The sequence below is a fragment of the Pagrus major genome, chromosome 16 (assembly GCF_040436345.1).
Source record: "Pagrus major chromosome 16, Pma_NU_1.0".
NCBI classification, from domain to species: Eukaryota; Metazoa; Chordata; class Actinopteri; order Spariformes; family Sparidae; genus Pagrus; species Pagrus major.
Window position 1 is genome coordinate 18,718,678 of NC_133230.1, and position 20,637 is coordinate 18,739,314.

At 40.2% G+C, this 20,637-nt stretch overlaps 1 protein-coding gene across 1 annotated transcript in view; it reads left to right on the forward strand.

Moving 5' to 3' along the window:
* The first annotated feature begins 5,982 nt into the window (after positions 1 to 5,982).
* The window catches only part of pacrg (PARK2 co-regulated), a 129,887-nt gene continuing 115,232 nt past the window's right edge, over positions 5,983 to 20,637 (forward strand). The window contains exon 1 of the mRNA XM_073484303.1: positions 5,983 to 6,143. Coding sequence (XP_073340404.1) covers positions 6,060 to 6,143 — 84 coding nt within the window. The 5' untranslated portion in view covers positions 5,983 to 6,059. The remainder of the gene's footprint in view (positions 6,144 to 20,637) is intronic.

A 20,637-nucleotide genomic window follows, 5' to 3' on the forward strand; every position in this document is an offset into this window, starting at 1 on the left:
ATTAAATTACATCTCCTTAAACTACTGCTGATGCAAATAATTTGTAAATGTATGTAATGTAATGCAATGTAACCCAGAGTTAGACATCACAGAGTAAGATACACATTTCCCCCCCGGCCTTGTGTTCACATTAGGTTCTTTTTCTGACAGCCAATACTGAGCTTTTCAATTGGAGTCCCCTCCTCCAAAGCAGATACTACACATTTTCAAAACACCATTATCCCTTCACACTCACCTTCTCCTCTCTTGTCCTCTCTCTCCTCACTATATCTAACACCATGTCCACAGTGACCAGCTTTTGTGCGCCCCATCGGGATCACTGGTGTCACTGTTCACACATTCAGGTTCATGTGACATTGACCTGTGGGTGACGGGGAGGCTCAATTCTTTGGAGAGTTAGGTGTTGCCAAGGCTGCTGAAAGCACCACCAGTGAGGTCATACAGTGAGGCACGCAGCATTCAATAGATTTACTTTGATGATTCAGACCGAAAAAGGCTGACAGCCCGCAGTGACACAATGGCCTGTAATCTATTTAAGATTAAAGTCTGTAAGCCAGACGGTTTCAAAGAGACATACAATACCCATGAACCGACAGGGGATAAATATAAAGTGTGTCATGTGTAACAAACACGATCATGCAAACAATTATCAACCAGAGTGCAGTAATGTTTGATATATCATCCATATGTTCATCCTCTGGACCTGTGTCTGATTATTGCTGCTATGGTCCAGTGGGCATGTTAGAGTGTATGCTCCGAGGAAGAGCCAGCTATGCTTTCCAATATCAGCTGGCCTCAAAGCTGCTTCTATAATGCATGAAGATCAATACGCTGTGGCTTTGTGAGTGAGGCCTTGCAACTCTGCGCCCATATCAAGTATTCCCGCCAACTGCCCAGCCGTTTGAAGAGATCTATGCCCTGGATTTATCAGGGCTCAGGGGGGAGGCACACTACATTCTGGATACCCAAACTGCTTTTGTTTGAAAAAAAAAGGAAACAAAGCTGGTAGTGCTGCGCTCCTGACATTTGCAGTTTTACGACAGGATTTGATGACGACTTTCAGAGAGAAGTTTTTACAGAGATCAGTATTAAAAAGGCTATTTTCTCCAAGCTTACCTTTAACTGATTGCCCATTAAGGGATTTCGCGGCAGTGTTTATTGCATTACAAGTGTATTTGTCTGGATGTTGTGTTGTGTGCTCTCGCTCTGTGCAATATCAACAAATTCTGATGATTACATCACCACAAGTGTCAGCCAAAGAGTACAGAAAAATAAATTCTCAGAACATGTGGTTTGGGACTCTGCTTCTCTCACACACTCCTAAAGCAGTAGGCCTCACCCCCTGCCCTGGTGCAGTGACAGTTTTTTATTGCATGTAGACAGTCCAGGTTGGGGTGTAGATTACTTAGAGGTACCCTGTGGATTTTTCTATTTGGAAGAAACATGGATTTATTTACATTCAAAATTTCTCACCAAAATGCATTTTGTGTATCCCCCACGAGCCAGCAAAACAAATTTAATGCATAACATGTTTAATGCATAAATGTGTTTGTTGCAAAGCCTTCTGTCGAAAATAAAATTGTGCCTGATGTCTTCTTCTCTTCTTTTTCTACCATCACTGGAAGAAAATGCTACTTTGAAAATAAGTTAAAAATAAAAAGTTTTCTTGCTTCAAAAAAACAAGTGAAAATTGACTAAAACAAGTCATTCATTTGACTGAAATGATTTTTAAAGAAGAAATTGTTGTTGAGTACACTGCATCAAAACATTTATGTGCATCACCACAGGGGTCAAAAACTCTACAGAGCACCTTTAAGTGATTAAAGAATAAGTTTCACCCAAAAATGAAAATTCCCTACCTGATTTCCATCAGCATGGGGGTGACTAGATAATGACTGAATTTATCTGAATATCAATTCAGCGAGTGTCTTATTTATTTATTTATTCATATTCATATTCATACTCTTCCCAGTTCATGGTCAAGAGCTTATGCCTATTCCAGTATGCACAGGAAAGAAGGTCAGACCTGCATGTTGTTGGACTATGGGGAAAAACACCCAGAGGAAACTCACCTGCACACTTGAAGAACATGCAAACTTGACTTGACAGCCCTTGCAAGTGGGACTCAAAACCATATATACTATTACTAAAAACAGGTGAAACTCTCCAGCATTTCATAAGAAAAAAGAGCAAAAATTGTGAGAAAAATGAATAATAGTTTAAAATACTTGTTTAACTTGTTTATTACATAGTGACACTTCAAAATTAATCTCATGACTAGGCTAACCAATGTACCCCTGTGTTAAATTTACCAAACTCACTGTCAAAGGGAATCATAAAATTTCCAACACCTTTGTTTGTCCACGATTGCCAACTTTTGTTGGTTTGGATTTTTTCATATCTCCTTGAACACCCAGAGGAGACCACGTTGTGTTTTATTCAAACCTTTATTGAGCACCAGGTTCTTCCAGACTAGACATTAAACTATTGAAGGCCCTGTGCACCCACACAGGTGTTTTCACTTATTCAGTTTGATTACTGTAGATCAGTGCGGAGGCTGAAGTTGGACGCTGCCATGCAGGGAATTGTGTGTGGTCACTGAAGTCCTTGTGCTAATAAAAGCAGTAATGGCGTAAGTTGTTCAAGGCATAACAGGTGCAAGGAAACTAAACAAAGCGTCAAGCATAGTCTGTGTGAACACAATCCAGAGAATGGTGCTAATCAGGCAAAAGTGAAAACACCTGTCAAGGTGTACCAAGGCCATGTGGGGCCTTTAATTTAAAGTAGTTTAGTATAATCTCAGATCAAATTTGACAAGGTTAAAGAATATTGTTCAGCTTTGTTATCGGTCAGGTGCTGCCTAATATACACTTTGGCTTTACTACGTTCAAGCAACAGTTTAAAAGGCTGTAACACTTTTTACATGTATTGAGACCCCTCATAAGAAATCCCTACAATACTCCAATAATATTCCTTTTGGAGGGACTAGATCATTGTGCTGTTATAGGCACTTTATGAAACTATGGATTTCTAGCTTTAATATTAGGCCTGTATCTCTTCTATAGTGTCCCTACAGAAGAAAAAGATAAAATCTAAGGTTCTATCTTTCTTTTCCCGTTCAAAAGTCATAAAACATGTGGTAGGCAACCACACATACGATGATCCTGATTCACATTTTCCTTTTATGGCATTTATCACAGTCCCACACCTTGCAGAGCACACTTTGTGTGACTTTCACAACCTGACGAACTGTTAAACCCAACAAGCCCCTGGCTGCTCTCCCTGCAGCCTAATGGCCTGGTCTAATGGCTGTTTGTCTTGTTTCATGGTAATTGGGGGGCAACTGACTCTGCAGCAAAGTCTCCGTCGTCCTTTTTCCTGCTGAGAATCTTCTGCCGGTCCCCTCTAGGTCCTTTGCTTTGTAGGTACCGGTTTCCTGCTCTAATGATATCATAATTGCTGTTTTCCCTCACACTGGACAATGGCTGCCAAGCCCGAAAGTGGCCCGGCAAATGAGCTGCAGATCAAACCAGGGACGCCATGATGATGAAGGAACAGTGTAGATGCAGAAAAAATAACACAAATTCATCAAAGCGTGGTGTAGGTGTGGTCCCTTTTCGATGCCATTACTTGTATGTTTTCCCTTGATTCTTTCCCTACCTGCAGAACCACCTAGTTACCCACAGTACATCATTAGCAGCAATAAATGCAAATACATATCTTCACTGTGTATGATGTATGTACAATTTGGACACCGCGCACGTGTCCTTGAAGCGACTGAGATATTAACTTGACCCCTGTTGTGACTGACAGAGCTACAGATATACACACTTATACACACATGTTCAAACAGGAAGACACAGAACTCAAGGGACTGCCAAAACTAATGATACATTTTGTATTTCACACATTATTCCTGCAACGTCTGCTTCTACAATTCACAAAGACCAGCTCCCATCCTCGCCGCACACTCACAGGGGTGAGATAGTGCAGTGCTGTTTGAACAATCATTTCTCAGTCCAGCTGAATTCATGCTGACGCTCCAGTTTGCTCAGTTTGCTTTCTGAAAACTCCCCTCTTCCTCTTTTTAATCCTCTGAGGGGAAGCAGGGAGAGGGAGAGAGAGAGAGAGAGAGAGAGAGAGAGAGAGAGAGAGAGACCAGCATTGAATGCTGACAGGGACATAACTTGCCTTCCCTGCATACCTTGTTTACAGTCTCCCTCCCTGCTGCTATACCCTCCTCTCTCAATGGAGCCATAAAAAACAAATAGGGGCTTTTAGAGAAATTGCCTGTGCACTGAAGATTAATAACAGTTGCACCAGTTCACCCAAGAAAGTCTCCAGAGGCAAAAACGATATTGGAAGATTAAAAGTGCCACATCCCTAAATTGGAATGATTCAGAGCTCAGGCCGGCTCTCTAACCAGCTTATTGAGAGTCAAGGCCTTGGTCTTCCTGCCAGACAAAGAGCATCATTAAGTATTTACTTCTGGATGAGGATCCGCCGCATGAGCATAATGATGAGCTGAGGGTGTGATCGATCCTCTGTGTCTGAGATGGAAGTGTGGTGGCCAGGGAGCTGTCACAGAAGCACAAGACAGGTCACCCTGTGTGAGGGGAGGTCATTGTGCCACTGTTTGTAGCAGCCATTTGTTGAAGTAGCCTGATGGCAATAAGTAAGAAGAGCACCAGTTTGACCCATTACTGTCAAACACGAGAGTAAGGTGTGATACAAATCTTTTGGCCTGCTATGCTATGTTCATATTCCTCGCTCTGAGTGTGGCATTATTGCTCTGTATATATGTACATTTCTTGTATTTTTGTTTTGTTTTTGTTGATATTGATATGATTATTATGATGATTATTATGATTATTATGATTATTATGATTATTATGATTATTATTTCTGCATATTCTGAACTTTGAATGGGAGCAGCTGTAACACAAACAATTTCCCCTCGGGGATAATAAAGTATTTCTGATTCTGATTATAGCTGCACACCTTTACAAACAAAGAAACTGTAGGTCTATATACACCTCATTCCTCATGATGAGTTGGATTGGCTCACAGGATTAAGATATAATAATTGATACGATACAAAGACTGAGCTCATTTTAATTTTAAGTACTTTATATACAGCATCATATTCAATAGGATAATTATATGTTTGTAATGTGTGTAGCTGTCACCAACAGTTGCCTTTTCTATTTCAGCTTTGTGACAATGTATCCTCCAGCTAATCAAAGAGGGTTTATAGATAGCACTGATGGAATGTAACTAAGTACATTTACTCAAGAACTGTACTTAAATACAATTTTGAGGTACATGAACTTTACTGGAGTCTTTCCCTTTTCTGTTACTTTACACTTCCACTCCATTACATTTTTGAGGCAAATATTGTACTGCTTCCACTACATTTATTTGATAACCTTGGTTCGTAGTTACTTTGCATACTGCATGCCGCATCATATCCAGAGTGGAATTTTTAAAAAATTTATATTATTTTATTGCCAATCAGATTAAAAAACAAAGACTTGTTCCAGTAATCAGAATAGAATATCAGATCCGATAATTGACCAGGCCGATAATCAGTCGACCACATAAATATATATATAAATATATGCGTAATTTACTTGTACTTTTGATACTTGAGTACATTTCTTGCCAGAAAGTTACTTTTGATTATGAAGTACATTTAATATCAGAAACTTTAAAAGTAAAAATAATTTGACTCAAGTACAATTCGTATGGGTGGCTTTCACTTTCACCAAAGTAATATATTAACTTTCCTCTTACTCAAGTATCACTTTTGGGAGAAAGGTAAAAAAAAACCTGATGCTCATTGTGAACACTCATGTACCCTCAACTGACTAACCACGACACTTGGCTCCATTTCCAGCATTGCCCTGAAGTTTCTATGGTAACAAGGAAACACAACAAAGCGTCAAGTTACGGTTGCCGTGTTTGGAGACACACACACACACACACACACACACATACTAATTAGTCAGTTAGGATCATTGCGCTTCATTTTCGGGTCGTCCTCATCATTTAACAAGATGACACCTGTGCCTGTGTCGAGGGACACGTCTGAGCTAACAACAACAGGCTTCACAGTGAAGGCCACCATGAAGAACTACACGGTGAGTGAATATCGTCTTATAACGCCTATTTACTGCGTGTTATTGTAGAAGTTGTGACAAAATATAACGTCACAATTGTGATAAAGAAGTTCATATTTGTCGCGCACACGGTTACGTTATTGTCAACTTTTTCCTTTTTAGCTATTCCAGAAAAAATGAAAGTGTGTTTGGCTGCCTTCATCTTAGTTAATGTTAGCTAGCTATGAACCGCTGCTGTAGCCAGGCTTTTATAGACACTGAGGTCATGTACTGGAAGGAGCAGCATTAGCTACATTAAAAAGGAGTTGGGAAATCTTATTCAAATAATCTTGAGCAGCACACTGACCCAGAGGAGACTGACTTATTTATTGCCCTGATATGAGCCCTCATATTGAAGCCCATTTCTAGCAGTTAAAGGCATAAAATTATGAAAGAGATGAGACATAATTATGAGTTAAAAAGTCAAAAGTACGAGTTAACCGTTGACAATTGATCTCACAGTTAAGATTTCTTTTTTTTTGTGAACAACTTTTTTATTGTTTTTAAATGTAAACAAGTACAGCAGTCAGACAACAGTACAGGTGCATTGCAATCAAAAATATAGAAAAAGAAAAGTAGTTAATAGATTTCTTAATTAAGATTTCTGTATCTCAATTTCAATTTTTATCTCATACTTTTGACTTTTTAATCGCATAATTATGATTATTTGACCTTTTGAATTTGTATTTCATAAAGGACCTTTCATCTCATAATGATGACTTCTGTCACATTATTTTGACTTTTTTATCTCATAATTTCTACCTTTTTATCATGATTATGGCTTTAACTCTCATAATAATGACTTAGCACAGGAATATGTTTTTCATCCATCTTAGTTTTCATCTTATCCTCTTCTTTAACTGGTGGAAATGGACCTAAATATTTATCACCGTGAACCTCCCGCAAAGCCTGGCACGGGACACTTTTGCAGTATGTGATAATAACAGACAGCGTGACTGCAGCAGGTAGACTGCTTGTTTATTCATTCGCTTTTGTCATTATGTTTTTCCCACTGTGAATATGTTTGGCACTGAAAATGTCAGAGCAGAAACTTCCAGCAGACTCTGTGCGCAAAGCCTGGACTTGTCATTTTTGAGAAAGGTCCTAGATCCAGACCGATAAAGGGTTTTTAAGGCCGATACTGATACAAATATTTGGTGATTTAAAAATCCGATATATCGGCCGATATATATGTATATATATATATATATATATATATATATATATATATATATATATAAATCCAGAAACTCGTAACAAAACATACAACGATTTCCATAACATTAGTTATTTGTAGTTATTTATGAGTCCTCACTGAAATAATATGACAATGCAGTTTAAAAATACACTTGTTTGTTTTATTGTCACAACAGAACAGAAGAACATCAAAATTACTAGCTAATTCCGTTTCACTCTCGGCTAACACGTAACAGCAGCAAAGCTGGACATGGACTGAGAACTGATGGGGATGTTCTTTTAATTGTTATTCAAGCAATGTATTTCTCGTGACAGTTGCCAACTAACACACTTCACCGATGATCTCAGTCGTGGATAACTGGTTCGCTCTGCCCGACTCTGGCTGGATCAGCTGGTTGTAGGGTTTGTGGCGTTCTAAACACGTGTTGCCAACAGGGACGTTGTAGAGTGTTCTCTGGTGGACAAACTGCAACGCCAACACTCATAACATGGTTGAAGGGTGTTTCGTCCGTTTTTATTTTATTTTTTAAATATTCATTTATCGGCCATTATAAATGCCGATACCGATAGTTTGGAAATTGCCTAATATCGGCTGATAATATCGGCCAGCCGTTACATCGGTCGGGCTCTAGTCAATAGTTTGTTGGCTTAGGTCCTACAGTACAGTAAATGCGGTTGCTGCTTCTGTAACATAATATAACTAGTTGCACATGCAGAGCTGTTCAGCTTTGCTGATGAGAAGATGCCAACCTTTGTTCAAACATGCCATACAACGAATTAGTTTTAGCAATGCAATTCACCGGATTATGCAAACTGTGAATATTTTATTTCCCCACTTCGAGAAAAAAAGTGGCGGAGCAGTGCTCTGGTGCACTCCCGCAGGACTACACCTATACGTAAAAGCTATTTTAAATGGTTGAACCATCTCAGACAAGAGGCTCATATTAGAGCCAATGTCCACAGGTTTTTTTCGGGCAGAAAAGCGGACACAGGGGCTTAGTGTCAGAGGGACACAGAGGCTGAGTTGTGCTTTGTGTGGTAGGTTACATGAACACTGCCTGACTGGACTCCAACATGCTGCTGTCATTGTTGCACCACTATCTAGGTTGCGTTACAATTGATGGAAAAGGCAGCCTCTTACTTGCTGCTTTAAATGATCCTCTTACTGTTTTTTCCCTCTATCATTTGTCTATTGTTATTCAACAGAACTTATCATCTTTCTGCTCATTTTGTGTGGAGCAAAATGTCAACTCACTGAATAGCCCACAGAGATGGGATAGTAGCAGAAAAAGGAAAAAAAAAAACAGAATCCCTGAAGATATTCTCTCCAACCATCATTTTCATGTTCCTCTCTGCATGTGTGCTTGTGTGTAACTCTCTTGGTCGGACAAGCCCGGGCATGTTTCACACAAGTAGGAGGATTTGAGAACTCCAGAATTATCCAATAACTTTTATGGACTAAAATGACACTTTTAGAACCCATTCCGAAGCTATAACACAATGATTAGACACTATGAAACTCAGAGGCCATATGCTAAGAAAAATGCAAATGTCTGTTTTTATAACATCTTGGAGACATCACATTAACATGAGATGAAAATGTTTTATAGGCTAACATTTTTGTGGGGTACTTGGTTTTTGGAAGTGAACTTGATTTTTTACAAGTATAGCGTTGTGTGTTTGTTCTTCTTGCCACCAAAGCTTTTATGTGCTCTTAAGAAACTATTGTGAAATCTTTTGTTGTACTAGTTGCCCTTGGCTTACTCTGGGGCAAACAAACAGAGGCTTCCTGGAAGTGAATGAGCACTCTCCATCATGGACCTTCAGTGTAGTTCAACTGTGTTGAAAGAGTTGTGTTACGACCCCAGAGGTTCTTTTGATGTATGCGCTTTAATTCCTCTGTGCTCTATTGCCCCTCCGTTGTTTTACCTGTGTGAGTGTGTGATTGGCTGCAGGTGTGTTTGGTTAATTGAGTAACCATGTGAGTGTAGGTTGTCCAGGGAGCTAATTGCTAACCAGCTGTTTAAAAGTTGGCTCCTTCCAGTTTCTGTGGGCTCTCCTCTCTCCACTTCAACCAGACTGCCAGCATTTCATTTTCTTTTTAAATAAAACCTTTAAAATGGCTGCAAAAGCTTTTGTCGCTGGTGGCGCTGGGAGCTGGGAAGAGGGGAGTCTCATTTTCATGTTCCGCCAGGGTTCGCCCTAGGCCCTGGTCGTAACAGCTGACTAATTTCCAAAGACAATCACGTCAGGTCTTCCTCTCCTCATTTGCAGCAAATGAAGATGGATCAGGAAAGTGTAATAGGTTTGTATAACAGAGGACATCAGTCTTTATTGATGAACTGTATTGATTGGTCGGTAAAACGAGGTTTTGTGTGGTTAAGATATGGATTATTATTAGAAATCTGGTCTAGTTGTATCTAGGATAGGTCTTCAGTACCTGTATCTGTAAATGGCGAGGTGTGGGTGGGCAATCAGAAATTTATATCACGGTATTTTGTTTTTTGCACAGATGGTATTATATCTTGGTATTACAAAAATAGAAGGGATACTCCACTCCAACATGATTCAATGTAAAGGGATATATCTTAAGAAATACAAATTAAATAAACATTTGTGTTTATTGGCTTCAAATAGAAATAATAATGAGATATTGGCCAGCATGTTTTTTGGGAGGACTGCCCAATCATGTAGGTTAATTAGGTAAATGTAATGTGATTTATTCTCAGATTTAGACAGGGGTTAGGTCTAGGCATCTCAACAGCAATTATTTGGCAGAAAACCCAAAGAATTTATGGAAGTACATTAGTCAGCGTACCACAAGGCTTGCCTATCAAATACATTTACATACAGCAGCAGCAGACACACATACTGGTGAGGAACACGGAGCAGGATTTTTTGTGTAACGTTTGTAGCACAATGAACCATGTAAAATGAACGAGTTCAAACGAGACTTAACGTTCACACAATATCTCTTGACTGTTATTTAATACTGAGTACTCCAATATTGCACAATCCTGCTGGATTAGACGGAAAATGGCAACATTTACAGGTTCCAAGTTTGAACTCAGTAACCACCATCCTTTAGCCTGAGTTTTGAATCACATCCTGCTTTTTACGTTGCTGGCCCTCGTTGAGAAAGTAGTCGGAAGTAAAATGGTGAGCGCGCATAACATATAAGAGTTTTCTTATGTATATTTCCTAATGGCAAGCTTGGCAGCATGTCATCGTTATTGTTGCATTTTTTTTTGTTGTTGTCAGGAATACACTAAAATCTTCTTATTCAGGATGTTCCAGGAAAAAAAAACCCCTATATTTTGATTTCTGTTTTGTTTTGATGCTGTGTATGCTGACAGTTTTGACTTGGTTCACGGTGAAATGAGAGCACTGCATCAGAAGTTGAGGCATCCATGGTCAGCAGTAATTTAATGAATGAATTTAAGGAAAGTGTCAGTTCAATATTTTCTGTCAGCAATCCCCCGGCTCTCCCTTCCATATCTTTTCTACTTCTAAAATGTTGACAGTCCAGTCTTGGGTACTTTGATGCAAACAATATAACTAGGTCTTCCTCTCAGAGCCATTAAGTTTCTTGCTGACAGCTATTGCCTTATTACGTTCACACTGCACTTAAAAGAATTAGGCCTTTTTGATAAATAGAACAGAAATGGCTGCACAGTTCTGATGGCAAAAAACTGCAGCTGTATTTTTTCTATAGTGGAGACTGCCTTGAGATGCAAAAGAGGCAGTCAGAGCTATCATTGACTTCCTCCTCCCTTTTTGAAGGTCATAAACAAATCTCCTGTCAAGAGCCCTCACAAGGAAGGCTCCTGCAAAGCCCTTTAATATTCACAATCTCCCCAGAGGATCTGATACGACAGATATATGAATGATGCTCCTACACTGCCACACCACTGGCTAAATCCTCAACAAAAACCATTACATTTTTCAGAGGCTTGCTTGTGTCTGTTGCCTTCTGTTTTTCCCCCCTCCCCTGTGGTCACTGACATATCGCTCCAGAGAGGGCAGCTTTGCGGAGAGCTGTGATTTGTAGGTAACGACAAGGCCATTCCAAGCCTCGAAAGGGTATGGGGACTTGAAGCATAGGCTTATTATGCTTTAAAGTATTTGTGGTCATAGAAATTGAATCAATAGCACCGGCCTCTGAAACTCTCACCCTTTTTTTCTAATGATTCATACCCAAGCATTTAAAGAGAAAAAAAAAGATGCACTTTACATTCAGGTGGGAGGTCGTCACCTTGTGTTTCAGGCAGAGAGGGGAACAAAGCTGTTATTTTCTCTGTCAGAGGCTTATTCCAGCTTGGTGACAAAAAATAACAGGGGTTAGGGCGAGAGCACAAACACCTGCATAGTGCTGTGACAGGAATGGACATGAATTCACATACTGTACATGTCAACATTGCTGTTCACACAGATAAGGAAGAAGAAGTCTGAGTGAAACAAAAACAAAAAACAAATACCAACCAATAGACCTTTTTTAATGGAGGAGATGCAGAGTTGTCATAGCAGGAAAAGCACATTCCATCGCAATTAAGTGTCTCAGTAAGCCATGCCATTAAGTCACCATGCACAATAATAGAGCCCTGACAGGGTACCTAAATTAAATGCAGTCATCACTAGTGTATTTTAATTACCCCTGTGCTTCTCCTACTATGACATATGAAAAAGCCTGTACAAAAAGAGGTATTCAAGGTATATTATTGGTATGCCAGAATCTCTGATAGCTGTCTTACGCTATGCTTACATTATTTCCTCATATTAATTCTAATACCAATTCTGCAGTGTTTTGTTGCTTATTTCTAGCCTGATAAGCAGACAAAATAGCCATTTTGTTTAAGTATTCATTCATGTAGCCTGACATTCTGTTTATTTATGAGTGAAATATTCATCCCACTGATATTAATTTCAATTAATCTCTATAAACAGATATGATGGATATGAATGTAGTATCCGTAGGCAAGGGATAAGACCTTGGAATGCAATCTCAGAACCTATTGACTATGGTCTGACAATCTAGCTTTTTATTTGCTTTTTGAAAAAGATTTGTCGTCTCTCAACTCCAATTCTGCTTTTGTGTCTCAAGTTGCTAATTAGACTTTAAACCAGACCATAAGCACAGCATTAATATAAGATTGAAAGTTGGAACTACTGTAAAGAAACATTGCAACATAAAGCAATTTACAGTTTCAAGATATCCGTGGTCGCACATAGTCAATGTTTATTCTGGCAGTTGGGTTGGGTTATCCATTATCCTAATATCCGGATATCCCGGGCTACACTGGAAGCCCAGAAACACTGGCCCTTGCAGCCTGAGGCTAAATAGTTGTCAGACAATAGCCAATGTGCTCCGAGATTGATCGGCTGCTCAGGGCAGTTAATTTTAAAATAAAAGTGCTTGGAAGACTTTCTTTGAGTCATCTTAGGCTACAACAACTTATAGAGCTGTATCGATCTCATCCATGACCGTCAAATTTTTGCCATTCCTGATGAAAATTTCCAAAATTGCTTGCTATGCAGTTTTTTTTTAGTTATTTCACCTAGAAAGCTCTGATTTGTTGACAGTTTCTCCAACCAGTGGAAGCAGTCATTTGTGGCACAACACCAGGCCTAGAGTATTTAAACAAATCAGAGATGTGGGAGGCGACAAAAGGTGTGGAGCCAGGCTAGTTTCTTCCATCTCTCTGTTAACACACGCCTCTTAAAGTAAAAACATTTTGTCAATAACTATTGAGCTCAGTCATGTAGATAGGGTACAATTGATTTATAGGCTCTTGAATATGTGGAATATGTGACCTTAGATCATCATCATGCCCTCTAATTGATTTTCGTAGTCTGTTATTTGCTGTATGTTTGCCCTAACACATCCTGTATTATGGCAAACATACTGCTTTTATGCTCTGACAAAAAGTGTCATGAATCCCTTTCTCTCAGTTAAATGCATCTTTATGTCAAGACATGAAAGATGGGAAGGAAGTTTTAAATGTCTCTACACTCTCCTGTGTCCTGCACTACAACCTGAGCAGATGTCTCAGCCCCCCCATGCTGACTTCCTCTCTGTCTTTATCTTTCTCTCTATTTCTCTGCAGAACCTTCATTCAACCAGGCGGGTGCCTGGGTTACAAGACAAATTACTGTTCATTATAATAAAATCTTATGATAAATAATAACAATGATCATTTTCAATGTACTGTACTTCACCTTTAGCCAATAGTATAGAAGCATGTTTTGTTAAGATTGTGTCAGAGATGTGTTGATTAACATCTCAGCTCCTTGCCTTCAACGCTCTAACCACTGAGTGTCATCTTAATAAATTAAGCCATCTGATCAAATTAAACAAGTGACAGTTTGGAATTGATCCTTGATTAGACTTTAAATGAGTCTAGAATTCCAGTGCAACCTGATTAAGTGCAATCTCGCTTTGAATTGCAATATAAACCTGGTTAAAATGGCGTCTAAAATTTCATTTGGTTTAGAATTAATACAGATTTAAAGGTTTGTCTAATAGTCTGTTGTGTATCAGTTAAAGCTTGATTTAAAGCGATTAAATCCTTTCTGCCAATTGACTGAAACACTAAACAAAACATGAACACAACAAGGATAAAAAGTTTGAGACAGAAATAAGCCCCATTGTCAGTTTTATGGATTGCAGGCAGTTGTTGACCAAGATTGAATCCTTGAAAGCTTTTTATGGAGATGAATCTGTCTATTTATTATTTTCACTCGCAGTCAGAATCATTCTTTCCCATCTCTCAAAACACATTTACCTGACACAGGAACTCATAATGTGCACAGCGTGATACATAAATTGGCCATGAAGCCGTCTGGGATGTTTTGCGTATGTTTTGTATTGAAGCGTGCCTATGCAAGTAAAGGCAAATTGAGCAAGTTTCTGCTGTCGGATGCCATGCTGTAGATTCCCTCACCTCTTTGTCAGCCTGCCTCACTTGAACCGCCGCATGGAAGTGTTTTCGAAACCAGTGGTGCTTGTAGACACACAAACCCTCGCTCACACCAAAACTGTTTTTCTGCATCCATTTTTGCTTCCCTCTGCTCCTACACCCTCATCTTATCAGCACCAGAAGCCTGTAGTCCATCCCAGTAAGCAGCAGGGTTATTTGAGGAAGAATTGAGTCATGGTAAAACAGGTTAAATTGGCAATGGACTCCGGAGGCCTGCTGCCGTTTCCATTACTATCGATCAACCACGGAGCCTAAAGGCCTTGAGTGGACGGAGCATTGGCTGACTTGGAAATCTTTTTTCGTTTTCCCCCATAAGTTTTGAGTTTGTTGACTTTGGCTGTCTTGCTTTTTACTTTGAAAGCAGTGAAAAAAGACTGACCCAAATAGAAACACATCTCAAGTATTGTTGGAAGATATTTTTTATCCATGCAATGTTAATGTAATGTAGAAGGCAATAATGTAATGTAAAGGTGCAGTAAGCAATAAAGATAGTGAGAAAGATAATTGAGTCCAAATATCAACACTGGGTTAAAGTGTTGGTATTTGACAACCTGGCCAACACAAAGCGTATTTGACGGCATGAGAACTGACCTCAAATGTCTTTTTTGCAGAATCACTTACTGCACCTTTGTTGTGACCATTAATGGCGACATTGCTTTGATCTACTACAAACCAAAATTTTGCGCTCTGATCACATTAAAAATCTACATTTCAACTACAAATGAATCTGACAGAACTCATGAGAAGTACTCCATATGCACCATCCTCAACCCAGGTATCAACAGATAGATTAGGTTGTAATTGATGGCATACTATCTGAAGTCATGACCGTTGAAATGTCTGTGACCTTTTCCGCAGTTGAGGAAAACAACATCTGGAAACTTCAGTCAGATATGGAAAAGTACTTCCACAGCATTATATCATGACCTTATAGGAAGTGCTCGGTTGATTATGTCTATTATGTTTGCTTTCCTCAGAGCTTGGTTGACAATTACGCTGGCCTCTGTGTTTGTTATGTTCCCCTTCAAGCCCTTGTAGCTTGCATCCTAATTAGATGGCTTTTAATGGAGAATGTTTATTGCTCCTTGCAGGGCCTCTATTTTACGCTCTAGAGTTAATTAGCCCTATGTCATGTGATAACCAATGCAGAGGACATCTAGACCTATGCCTCTTCTATGAGCAGTGTCCTCCCTGAATCAAAATCAAGAACGCAGGGGCGTCGGCTGAATTACGTCCTTGTTTTCACTTAGTCTCAGTCGTATTAAAAGCACAGATAAATATGAGGACATACTTTGATGTTGCCATTAACCTCGGACACATAAACACACAAACACGGTGGTTGATGTTGTTTTTTTTGTCCATTACACACCAATTTTCCTGTAAATGATTAGGACATGAAATCAGTTTGATTATTATGTTGTCAGTTAATGATCTGTAAGCTTGGTGATGGTAAGACTGTTAAGTGTATGTCACCAAAACCAGGCAAATTTGTCCAGCTTCTTAAATGTAAAGATTTGCTGGGTTTTCTTTGTCGTTTATGATAAGAAATGGAGACTCTTGGGGTTTTGTTGGTTGGCCAAAGGAGCAATTTGAAGACCTCACTTTGGACTGAAATTATGATGATTAATCAATAATGAAAATAAACGTTAGTTGTAGCGTTAAGATGGAGTAATTAAAACAACTTTTTATATTGCAATATACAGTGCAGTATATTAGATATTTATAATAAAATATTGGCTGGGAAATGCTGAAAATTAGTTATCATCAGTAGTTAGTCAACAGTTACTTTAAGTAAATTTTCTGGATTTCTAAACCTGTTACTCTTGACTTAATAAATAATTTATATGAAAGTCCTAATAGCCAGACCCCTTTAAGAGCTTACAAATGTTGCTAATTGGCTTTAAAGCTTCAGTGATCTCTTTGTCTTTAATTTAAATTCACTTCCAAGCTAAGTCAGTGTTTACATTATATTGTGTCTATGTTCTTATGTAAATATACCAATTACAATTTGCACATAAAGCCTTTACTATTCATGCTGTGGACATAGAAGTCAGCTTAATATAAACCTTAATGAGGCTATGCTTAAGTGTATCAAACTGACAGGACATTAGTCATTTATTCACCAATTATCCATCAGTATCACCTGCCACACTGACTTGTCCTTGCTGGAGGAGAATAGGCCCTTCTTTGTGTTCGATCTGCCGGTGTTGGGCATGTGTTATCCACTATTCTACAGGGTCACATACTGCTTACATCAACATAATGGGAACCAGTAGCAGAAAATCAATGCATCTGACAATGTTATTCCATTCCAATAATGCCAAATGGTGGCCTTTGTTTCGCTGCCCCCCACTTTGAAAATCTTTTAAAATCACCATCAATGCAATAACACCAGCATGACCTTTTGGATTTTGCTGACCAGCGCAACATTCAAGGACGATGACAAAGTCCATTATGCATTTGTGATACATAGCAAATGCAACCTTGTAATAAATGTTAGAAAACAATTTTACAGTACAAATAATATTTCTCTCAGAATACTTATTAGCAGAATAGTCCCTCTAAAGAGAAGGGGCATGGGATGTCAGAGTAAAAGTGCAGCAGTGCCACCATCTTGCACACTAAATTCAGCTTCAGAAGCACAGCAGCCAACTTCATACCTAGATGCTGCTCCAGGGCTGTGGTGTACTTCACCCAGTGCCAAGAAAGTAAACCTGCAAAACCTTTGAGATTTGAAGTAGCGTGTACGTTCCCTTCTGGATCCCACTGAGGATTACTTTGCTATTTAGCTCATGCCTCGCATCCAGCTGAGTCAAAGTGCTCCCAGTCGAAAGATACGCTGGAGGCAACAGCTCTGCTGCAGCAAGCTGGGGAAGGCAGGGAATAGGGAAAGGCTGGAAGGCAAAAGTACTCTGATACTGTCAGAAATGATCCACATCACGGCCTGGCATCCCTCTGCCCCAGCCACCTCTGCTCATTACCCTCGCCGTTCAGAAACACCGAGCAAATTCTACTAACGAGTGTTTGACCAACACGCCTTGCTGTAGCAAAGGGAGACGGGCAGCCTGTTCATGACTCATTCTCTCTCTCTCCATCTTTTTCTACATCTCTCTCTTCTTCGTTTCTCTCTGTATTTTTCCTTTCTCTCCCTCCCACTCCCTTAAGACAGGGGAGAACAAAGGGAGAGGCAGAAGAAAAGCAATATAACCTCTTGGCCCTTATCTACGGAGCACACCAGAGCATTTGTGGCCTCAGACGCAGCTTTGCCTGTCCTTTGAAGGCCCTCATCTCCCTTTGATTTTGGCCAAATGGTTCAGCACAGTGACAGATGCTCAACTTTCCATCTGTCACTCTGACACTCATCTCTTTAGTGTTGGTGAATCTAACTGACTTTGTTTTGACTGTCTGTCTGAATAAGGTTGTGACATGGATGCTGATGTGAGTGCTAATGTAAGAGATTGTGAATAAGACCTTTTAAGTTGAGACAGATAAAAGAAAACTCCTCACCCTTATTTTTAAGGTCATCTGTACTGTCTTAGCTTAATGAACATTTCAGACATCCAGTTGATACTCTGGGAAATGGATACGGCTCAGGAGGTGGCACAGCTTGTCTGCTGATCACAGGGTTGGCGGTTTGATCCCCACCTCCTCCTGTTTACATGTTGAGGTGTCCTTGGGCAAGACACTGAACCCTCAGCCACTTTGGATGCACAAGCCAGTGCGTTTAAAATCAATGCAAAATCAAATATGACGATTGGCCTAACAGGCCTGGTTGAAAGACGGACAAGTTGATGCTCCGATACTGAGTGGTTTAATGAGGAGTCGAAGGGTCATCATCACATTACCTTGACAACATTCCTCTGAGATGGGTCACAAAAAGACATAAAAATTCAAGCCAAGGAGAGTCGTAGAAGGCAGCCTTTTTATGGGAGGAAATTGGAGTGAGTAGAGGGGGAAGATATTGAAGAGCGAATATGATTCAGGAGGGAGAGGATGACGTAGCACACCTCTTAAATAGATGAGTGCTCATTTTATGATTGAAGATGAAAGGAGTTTTGGCTGCTCAGACAGAACTTGGAAGGTCATCTTTAACTCTTGCCTAAATAATAAGCAGTAATGCACTCTTTTTAATCATTGCTTTGGTGTGTTCTGTTTTCAGTATTTGTTTGTGTCAAATGAAAGCTGTGTTGGAATGGAATTGTTGTTTGCTTCTGAGACTAAAGGAACGCTGGCTGTTATTGTACCCCTGATTCACTATTGCTCATTCACACAGGCTTGATTTATGCTTGTCATCAGCGTTGTGGGATAGAGGAGGTGGCACAGAAAGACTCTAATAGCCTAGACACCTGTTTCACTGTCAGAGCATCAGCGACCTGCAATGCAGAGCAAGAGGTGGAAAAGTGGGAGGGGTGATTGGGTAGATGGTTGGATAGATGAATTGACTGTAGGAGCAAGGGTTGATAAGAATGTTTTTTTTTGGGAATAATCCCAAAGCTTCAGTTTTTTGACGAGTTGGGAGTTGAGACAACTAAACCCTTTTTACAGTGTATGTGTCTTTGTGTGAGCGCCTCCCTGTAGCTCAGCTGAAAGTGTCGCCTCTCTGTCTGAGAGATCTGCTGCAGCAAGCACAGTGTGAGATTTGAGGCATTGGAGATGTTGCCTGTTTTAAAGGTATCCAGGAAGCAATGAATTTTTTTTTTCTTTGTCTCTCGGGCTAATTCAAAGGGTGAACTATCAGTCAGAACGTTATTCTTGCTTCTCTTTTTCATATATATCATTCACTGTTTCCTGTAACAACCTCTGCTGGGAGCCCTTTTCTCCCTTTGTAGTCTGTGGAGTAAACAAAATTTGGATTAAGAAAGCATTTCAGGTTACAATCAAGCAAGTAAAGGAGGGGGTAGATATAGTGTACGTGTGTGTGTTTGTGTGACTGGATGCGTGCACCTGAGTTTGGCTGAGTGTGTCTTGGGAATCTACTAGCAGGGATGTAGCCTTCGGTGTGCTTTCCCTCCCGTTTAATTTATGTAAAGGTCAGAATTCAGACCATGCCAGGCTTTGGTCTCTGCATGGCGTCTCTGTAAGCGAAACTCCCTCATCATTTTTAACAGACGGCCTTACAGGCAGCAAGACTGATTTCCAGGAATGGAAAGTCACACTGGGCGTGTGATAAGACCAAGGGCCTGGGGTTCATTTTGCAATACATACTAATCACCTAGATAATGCTCTTCACTGTTAAACAATATTCCCATATCAGAGGTAGAACCTGTATCTCTTCCCATGTGCAGTATGCTTATCTCCCCATGCCTCCCTCCACTCCTCAGGGATCTGTCAGTGCCAGGCTACCTGTGACACTTGTGAATGTGTGTGTGGCTGTGGGTTGGTGTGGTGAGGGGGGACTGCAGACTGACCTGCTCTCTCCTCTCACATTAGTGCAGCTGTCTGTCTGTGGCTCTGTGGTAAAATCGATGGCCTCCTGCTGCTCTGGGTGTGTCCTTCTCCTATTCCTTCCCCTGTGGGCCTGCTGCTGCCAAATCAAACCTTCCACAGCTCCCCGTGATGCTTCCTCACTAAAGTATGTGACCACAAATACATTGACTTGCTTGCCTGTCTCACTGCCTATCTGCTCATCTCCTCGCCTGCTTCCAGCCTGCTTGCCCATCTCAGCATCTCCTCGTCCGGCTCCCTAGTTTATATCGATGACCACCTCCTTATCTGCGTAGTTGGCTGTCTCCTTACTACCTGCAAGCAAAACTTGCTGTAGATTTCAACATTTGGATGAGTCATGCAGCTATTCTGAGCTGTGGCCAACACCCCATAACCAGTCTAAACCAAAGCATGTTGTTACTGACTTCAGGAACATTAATATTCTATGAGGCGGTTTTCAGTCGGCCATAAATTAAATGCATTTATGAGGATGTTTATTGACAGGAAGATACTTATTTGATGGGTAAAATTGGGAGGACAGTTAAATTCTTCTTTCTCAGCAGCAGAAGTGGCAACTGCAGCAAGTCAGGGATGTAGTTTTCCTTCTGTGTCTCATTAATTTCATGGCCCAGCGCAGTGTTTTAATACCTTCAGGTGTCGTCACTGATTGGGGCTGTAAAGACAAAGCATTGGATCAGTGCGTCCCACACTCTCTTAGCAGCCAGGACTAGAAAGTGTGTTGCTTTGGTCCCTTTGCAGACACTCAGATATACACATATGCTTGCACATGCATACAAAAATTAACCCACAAACAAATTGCACAAATTGAACAGCGGTCAGACATGTTGCTGCACAAGGGCATGTATTACATGGCGTTG